The 8,769-nt window shown below is 38.1% G+C and overlaps 1 protein-coding gene across 1 annotated transcript; it reads left to right on the forward strand.

Moving 5' to 3' along the window:
- Positions 1 to 4,184: 4,184 nt before the first annotated feature.
- On the forward strand, positions 4,185 to 7,133 carry LOC112455877 (integral membrane protein DGCR2/IDD-like). Its single transcript, XM_025018075.1, has 3 exons — positions 4,185 to 4,885; positions 6,140 to 6,294; positions 6,460 to 7,133. The coding sequence occupies exons 1-3, from the start codon at positions 4,813 to 4,815 to the stop codon at positions 6,703 to 6,705; spliced, it is 474 nt and encodes a 157-aa protein (XP_024873843.1). The 5' UTR covers positions 4,185 to 4,812; the 3' UTR covers positions 6,706 to 7,133.
- The last annotated feature ends 1,636 nt before the right edge of the window (positions 7,134 to 8,769 follow it).

Consider the following 8,769-nt stretch of genomic DNA (forward strand, 5'->3'; position numbering starts at 1 on the left):
AAAAAATATGAAAATTAATAAAGTCGAAGTTGACCGGCTAAGTTACCCAGAGCTGTTGAAGCGATCCAGTTGAGTCGATTGACGGTTTAGAAAAAAAGTTTTTTATTAGGTTATTAAAAAATCTGTATTAGGTATCATTTTATTCTCCATTCGCTGCTATTGCATAAAACGTATAGTAAAAGTATCATATTATGCATCTTTATATTTTAATTAGCTAAAAACGAAACACTTTTTTGCCAATATGCCAACTTGAAAACTTGTGGTACGTATTGCTAATTATTTCAATATAAAAATGGCATGAATATATGTTTTGCCGTTGATAGAATGAAATAATGATTCTTACTGGTAGCTCATCCCTTGACAATTATATAAGCTATCTATTTTTTAATAACTTTCCGTCGATTATATTAAATACGATCGAAACTTGGCAACGTTTCACTTTTATGGGGTTGGTAGCAGTACTCGCCTCTTGTTGAGCCACGTAACGGCAGTTGCTAAACGTAAACATGCCGGTGAATTTTCTGTCATTCTGGATAAGGTTAGGTGCCCGCGTTTTGGCTATACCCAAATCCTGTCGGTATGTGCACGTTTTTGGTTCTCTTCCGTGCTGTGTCTACTATTTTGTGGTAATGTCAACGATTTTAGTGTTCTCTTTTATGTTATGTTCACAATTTTTTGGTTTTCTTCCGTTAGATTCATGATTTTTTGGTTTTATTTCCAAAGAGAATCAAAAAATCGTGGACCTAGCACGGAAGAGAACCACAAAAATGTGCACATACCGACAGGATTCGGGTACAGCCAAAACGCGGGCGACGCTGCGTTGCCACATCTACCTACTCGCGAACTATCAACTGCTATTTCAGTCTAATTTCGATTGCTTTAACTTGTAATATATTTGTTATTAGATGGTGAATACGTGTTTTCTTGTGTTCTAAATGTTCGCATTATAATTTACTGTACGCGTAGGCACGTTTTTTGAGCGTTTATATATAGACTAGATATTAAAGAAAATTGGGATCAATCATCGCCGTCAACGCTTTCTCCATATAACCCCATGTAAAACGACGCATTTTTGGAAATTAATATCTCAGCTTCTGGATGGTCAATAAATCTAAAATAATTCTCACACATGCGGTCCTATACTATCATATATATTTTTTACAAACTAAAATCTAGAGTTGACCAAACTGCTTCAACCTCCTTAATGAAAAACATCTCCGAAATCTCTCTTTTTTTATAATGGCTTTCTTTATATAAAATCCTCAGATTATGCGCCGCTACGTGAAATCATGTTTATATGTGAGACGATGTTTGGAGACCACGGAGTGATTGTTAACATGTTTCCTAATATCACTTTGATGTTCTTTTAATCTTGTCTCTAGGTGCCTTTTAGTTTGCTCAATATAGCAAGAATTGCAGTTAGCACAATCAATCTTGTACATACACAAGTTCAGTCTGTCTGAGATACCGTAGTCTATCCTTGCCTTTCCTAATAATGCAATCTAATCTCTTTGGGACAGTAAGAATTTAAGTGTCTTGAATTTGACACCTCTGCTCATTGTCCGGCTGACATTCGCACTAAGGCCTCTATAATATACGGGATAGCTACGAAATTTTCAAGGTCCCGAGACACACCATCCTCCGTCGTCATATCACTGGCAGGGTCGTCTCCGCAATTGCGTTTCCGCAATTCACCAAGTCTGACATTAATAAATTTGCCGACGACATTCCTCGGAAAACAATTATTAATTAGTATCTTACTGTTGCAATATTTGTTTCATGGAAACGAGTATCTGACAAAAGGATGGCACGGTCCACAAGATTCCGTATAATATTCACTTTGTATTTGAACGGATGGTAAGAGAAATAATTGATATAACGCCCGGAGAATGTGGGTTTACGATACCAATTCGTCAACAGAGAGTTACTTTCCCGAAACACTGTGGTATCAAGGAAATTCAATGAACCGTGTGTTAATTTCCAATTCATAAGTAAATTTTAGTCTTATGTGATAGTTGTCAAAAGTTCTTAAAAGTTCATCAATCCCCGATTTCGGGACCACGGCAAAAATATCATCTACATATCTACGATAAAACCGTACAGCAAAACTCAACAGTTGCAGACAATGTGTCTCGAGATCATCTATAACCATATCAGCGAGAATCGGAGATAAGGGAGATCCCCCCATATGCGTGGAGTGCTGGCAATAATTATTATTGTTATATTCCTCACTTGAAAAGGGCCAGATGTTGGCCGAAACGTTGTGAGATATTATAAAGGCAAGTTGGGTCGCTCAAATATATTTTATTATTTTTTGATACTGGCGAAGAAATGTCTCAGTCATTGTTCCTCTATAAAGATCTGACTGTGAATACCGGCCATAGACATGCATTTTTTCGTCTAACCGAAAAGACGACTATAAAGAGACATATCTTTTCGTCATCTTTTAGACATCTTTTCGCCTAACCGAAAGGATGACTATTAAAGACATTTTTTCGTCATCTTTTAGTTTTATGTGGTGTCTGGGCATCTAGATGTAAATTATTACATTTTACGCGTAAACGCCCACTGGATAAAACAAATAATAGACCAAATTCCCGGACCGGAAATAAGTTGGCGCTGGAAGTTTATATTTTTTAATAAACTATAGCTCAAACGATTGCTCCTTGATTGCTCCTTTAGAATAAAAAATTGCTCCCCTTTTAAAATTAATATTTTTTAAAATATTTACAAAAAACGTAAAATTTATAATTATCACTCAAAAACATTATTTTTAATAACTTTGTGCAACTAAATCCAGCATAAAATGATTGCTCCTTGATTGCTTTCTATTGCTCCATTAATTATTATTACTTTAATAATTTATTGCATTTTTATTAAAAAATTAACTAATTTTTTATTTCACAATTAAGTGACGGACGCAGCTACCTATTGCAACTATATACATTCGGTAGCTAACGGCGGATATATTCAAACGTAATATAACAACTCTATATTGCTTATAACTTATATGTATATTTCAAAAAGTTTAATTCTTTAACCAATATTGATTTTTGGTAGAATTAATAATTGTTCCTCGCTTGCTCTCTATTGGGATATATTCAATCGCTCCATTCGTATAATTAATTTTGTATGATACTTTAGCGCTTTTATTGAAAAATTAACAAATTAAAGGCTGGAGTACAAACTTTTTAGTAACGCATAAATGCATCCGGCCTTTAGTTTGTTAATTTTTCAATAAAAATGCTATAAAGTATCATACAAAATTAATTATACGAATGGAGCAATTATCCCAATAGAGCATAGCTGCGTCGTCACTTATGAAATAATAAATTTATTAATTTTTTAATAAAAATGCAATAAATTATTAAAGTAATAAGGAGCAATCATTTTATGCTGGATTTAGTTGCACAGTTATTAAAAATACGTTTTTAAGGGTCGACAGGAAACACGGTGCTGGAGACCTCTGTTGGGTTATTGGCTTAGCTGCGACTCGCTGCGTATTTTATACTTATTATAAATTTTTAAGAGCAAAATTGCAAAATCGGGTTCTGTAGCTGACTGCACTATTATATAAAGAGTATATATAAAAAAAATTCACGAATCTATGTAACTTTATTTTATGAGAAATCTTGTTATTACGAATCCGTAATTCGTAATAACAAGATTTCTCATAAAATAAATTACATAGATTCGTGAATTGTTTTTATATATACTCTTTATATAATAAATGCAGTTAGCTACAGAGCCCGATTTTGCATTTTTGCTCTTAAAAATTTATAATAAATAAAATACGGAATAAAATAAAGTGCAGTCTAACGTGCACTTAGTGCATAAAGTGCAACTGAGTGTACCTGAGTTTGCCTGGGTCTCCTATCGATCTTTAAGTGATAATTATAAATTTTACGTTTTTTGTAAATATTTTAAAAAATATTAATTTTAAAAGGGGAGCAATTCTTGATTCTAAAGGAACAATCGTTTAAGCTATTGTTTATTTAAAAAATATAAACTTCCAGCGCCAACTTATTTCCGCTAATTCTCGAGAATCACCGACAATTCGCTCACATATCATTAGTAAATAAAATAATTTACGTTAAAATCGCGGGGTAAAACGGACCGATCGTCCCGTCGCGAGTCGGCGGTCTTCTCAGTATCCCCACAAAGATGACGCCATCATCGCCGTGGGATTTCGCAGCGACGGTCCGTTCGTGTCAGTCTGTCAAGTCTGTGTCCGTTCGTTAATCGATCATTCCGGATTCCGGGAATCGGTGTCGGTGCCGCGGGATCGCTCGGGAGTCGGGATCGCTCGTGCACGTCATTCGTTGGTGGGAACGGCCTCGAAAGGGCAATCCGACAACGGAAGATTCGGGAGAACTGGAAGGAAGGCGATCCGAGTGTTGCAACGGATCGGCGCCGCGCAGTACGCACGATACGTCAAACGGTGCGTGAAGCGCGGATATACTGTGGCCTGTGGCCTGTGGCGCGGAGCTGGAGTCTGCTGGAGCTGGAGCATGATAGTTGCCAGGCGGCAAGGCCAGCGCGCGCGCATATCTCTCTGCGCGTGAACCCCTTCCCCCCGTGCGTGTACCCCGTTTTCTCACGGCCGTGCGTGAGAATCTTGCGGTGAGGAGATGCGACGGTATCGGCGACGCGTGACGACAACGCGACAGTACGCCGTGTGACGCCGCTCGGGATCTGGAGGATTTGCATCGCCGCCGCTGCCGACGAAGAGGAGCAGGGGGGAAAGATCTCACGGGGCGTCCCCGGTCCCCGGAAACACGCCGGACGCTATGACGAGATAACAGATGCAGAATGAGGCGCAGCAGCAGCAGCGGTAACCTATTCGGTTACGCGGTCCTCACATTCACCCTCACTCGTCTCAAGGGTGAGTTCATTTACTACATTTTATAGGCGGTACGGGGTACGGCACGCGCGCGTCCTCGGTTTCCGCGTCTCGTCGCGCCTTTTATTTTTATAGCGCCATCGATTACCGTACCGGAGGAAGCTGCCGCCGCCGCCACCGCCGCTGCCACCACCGGCCGCGTATTGTGCAATGCGTGTCTCGCGCTTGAAAGTCGAACGCTCGAGAGCTGTCAGGAAAAATGGGGCAGGTTCTATATAACGTCTTGTGCATAAAAGTGCACACGCGCAAAAGTGTTCATCCGCGCGCGCGCAAACTACACGTGCGAACTCGCAGGAGTGCGTGTATGCGTCCGCGGTATAATATATGTATGTCTTCTCAGCACCGGTGGAGAGGGCAGCATTACTCCGGGAATTAAGTCGAATTGAATTCAGGTCGAGTCGCGTAGACTTTGAGTTGAACGAGACAGCAAGGCGAGATCGAGTTTTATGTCATAAATCGGAATAAAATTGGCAATTTGTGTATTAAATTGTATCTCACATCCCTCTCAATTTGATTTGATACAATTACTCAAACAATCAAGTCTGTCGAAAGCAGATCTTGCCAAGTATCTGCTACAAATTTTGTCGGCAGAAGGACTATAGATTTGATGCTGGTTCTGATATATCACATGATGTCGCAGTACGCCCAACAGAAGTATAACAGCTGAACTGACTGATGTACTGGTTCAGAGTTTATCTTTTTTACTCCACATTGAAAGGAAAAAGATAAACTCTGAACTAGTGCAGCCAGTTCGGTTACAAAGAACAAACCCATAATCAGACAGCAGATTGGCAGCAGAAATTGAGCAGATCCTGCTGGAACCGTTTAGGCCTCGGTTTAGGCTCTGCTCGGTTTCTATTCCCAATCAGCTCAAATTGCCTGTCAGTAAGTTCTACTTGTGCGATTTCTGCTGCCAATCTGGTGAATGATTATATTAGCAGACTCTGGCAGAATATAAGCTGAATGCAGATGCAGTTGATGTCAGTCTGCTGACATGTCTGATCAAATTTCTTACCAATCTGCCGACATACTGCTATTATTTTGCTTACTGGGTAGCGAAGTCTTTCTGGAAGAAAGGAGAGTCTTGATAGCGGAAATAGAAAAAATATGTACGAAATAATTAATAAGTAAATAATTGTTTGTTATATGGGAAATTTATATGTTAACTTTTCTTTCTTACGCGTTTTATCTTTCTCCTTTTCTCTCTTGATAACAAGTACGCGTTAATATTTATAGTACACGCAGAAGGCGGAGTTGCTTGCAAGGACCAACATGGGCACTCTTATGAGAGCGGCTATCATTATATTCCTGGACCTGAACCGTGTACCTTCTGCATTTGTGACAATGGCAATCCAAAATGGTGCAAAGCATTTATTTGCAAATTTCTCGAGGTATGTAGCGTCAACAGTCTAGTAATCGAGTAAATTCTATTGCCTTAAAGCCTGCAATCAGCATTTATTGTTAGAGCCGGAGTTGAACAATCAATGGCGTCGCTTGACAAAGTAAGAAACAGTAACTTGAAGATTTACATCACAAATTTGCTTTTTGTATAATAGGAGAATTGTAAGTCTTTTCGGCGAGGCAATACCTGTTGCGAATTTATTTGCCTGGACGACACATTGTCATCGATATCGAACGACAAGGCTGACGAAGCAGGGACTAATGTGATAGATGGAAACGCAAATTACGATATAGGTCTACGATCGGTTGCCAGTTTCGTGACAGCAATATTTTCACTGAGTCTATTATTTTTTCTGATACACCGTCTGCGCCAACGTAAGATACAAGGTAACGCAATGTAGGATGTTTCGAGTCTGTGAAGAGAGGTTTCAGCAGTTTTTCCAAGGAACAATGATCCATGTATCGCTATATATTTAGAATTAATATAAGTAATTAAAGGCGCGCTCTTTTTCACAAACTTGAAAATATAAAAATATATGTACAGCCCTAGGTAAAAGTTTGAACGCATCGGGAGTAAATGCAAAGAGTTAAGATTAATTAAGTGAATAAATGATTATGACATTGCTTCAAACATGCTTCCAAGTTGTATCGAAGATATGTGGGAAGACGGTGGAAACTCGGAAATCTTCCCGAAATGACATGGCCCCCTTAGCCACTGGATTAGAGCCACTCATTGGCCCGTATTTATAGTCCTTATTTATTTCAAGACCGTCTTAAGTAATGTCTTAAGGCTCCTGGTCCCTGAGCCGAGAACTCTGCGTTGACGGTGGCGACGACAATGGAGAATTCTGTCCTTTGTGACATGTTGACAACCTATTTTGTTGTGCATGCTATTTCTTTATTATTTGCTCTGTGCTTGTGCTCTAACGTTTAACGTATTCGTGAAAGTCGTAAAATTGACCGAAAAGTAAGATTTGCATGCGGAAAGAACATTTTCACCTCATTTCGATAGTCGTTAAACGGCTGTTTTTCCCGTATATTTAGGCTTCGTTTTATGGCTGTTTGTTTATTGTCGAGGAAAAAGGGTAGTTTTCGGTCAATTTCGGAAGTGTTCTGAAACGATCTATAGTGATGTTTTATTGAAATGTCTTTTTATTTGAAAATGGCATGCACAACAAAATTGGGTGTTTTCCTCGCCTCGATAGTAAGAATCCAATATGGCCGCGGTGACCATCCAGGACCCTTAAGATCCTAATACGGCTCTGTATTATAGGGGAAAAGAGTCAAATGGAAGCCACTTAAGGATAAAGTAAAAAAAATATTAAAAATATTACATATTTATTTCAACTTAAGCGAATCTTAAGCTACAACTAATTATTCTTCAACCTAATCCTAATTAAGCTCCAACTAATAGCTTCTTGACAGTATTCATAAAAACTGTAAGAAATCATCAAATATAAGTGTTATAATTTGAAAAAAAGTAGCTTTGGTTCCCATTACCCAGGGTACAGAGTAATGAGAGTGATTGGTTGGCAACAGGCAATAGAATTTCCAACGTGACGGAAACTCTATGTCTATTGCCTGTGTCACTGTTTATTTTGCACTTATACATTCTGATTTCTGATTTCTATTCCTTATTCCTATTGCCTGTATTTTTGCTTCCTCATAGAGGAGCTTTGTTTTCGTAAATCTCGTATATGTATCTTTGATTGTGTGTATAAACCTAGGCCTAATCAACCAAATTTTAAAGAATTATATATGAACGAGAGGTAGAAAAGGCCGAAGAAAAAAATGTTTTTTTAGTTTTCTATGCCAATGTGTTCAGAATGTTCTAAAACGTCGAGAAATACACTTTTTAAAAAATGTCTGCGTGCATGCCTGCGTGCGTGTGTGTGTGCGTGTATGTACATAGTATGGTTGTTCTAACTTCCGCAAATTTTGAGATATCGGGCTGATTTTTTTTTAATCGATAGAGTATTATTAAAGAAAGGTTGGTATTGAATTTGGTGATAATTGGTAAAGGGGTCCTTTCTTTATAAAATTTTGAATTTTTTTGAGAAATGTGGTTGCTCTAGATTCCGCCAATTTTGAGATATTGAGCTATTATAATTCTATGGCCGGTATTCATAGTCAGTTCTTATATTTAAGACCATCTTAAGTACAATCTTAAGATGTCATTAACCAATCACAGAGCCGTATTAGCATCAAGATATTACTTAAGACGGTCTTGAAATAAGATTTGATTATGATATTATGAATACCGGCCTATTATAGGGGAGACCGGAGCTATATAAGGTGTCCACACTTTACGCTTTTTTGAAGTTTACTAAAAAATTAATAAAAATATTTAGCTAAAATTTTAATGGCGTAACCTTTCAACCTTGCTATTAAAAAAAAAAACATAATTAGAATTGTTAATCTTTTACCATTTTAAAGAGGCGAATTTTTTAAGTGGGCAAGTCAAG

Source organism: Temnothorax curvispinosus, unplaced genomic scaffold (genome assembly GCF_003070985.1).
Source record: "Temnothorax curvispinosus isolate PA1 unplaced genomic scaffold, ASM307098v1 QBEX01006439.1, whole genome shotgun sequence".
NCBI lineage: Eukaryota > Metazoa > Arthropoda > Insecta > Hymenoptera > Formicidae > Temnothorax > Temnothorax curvispinosus.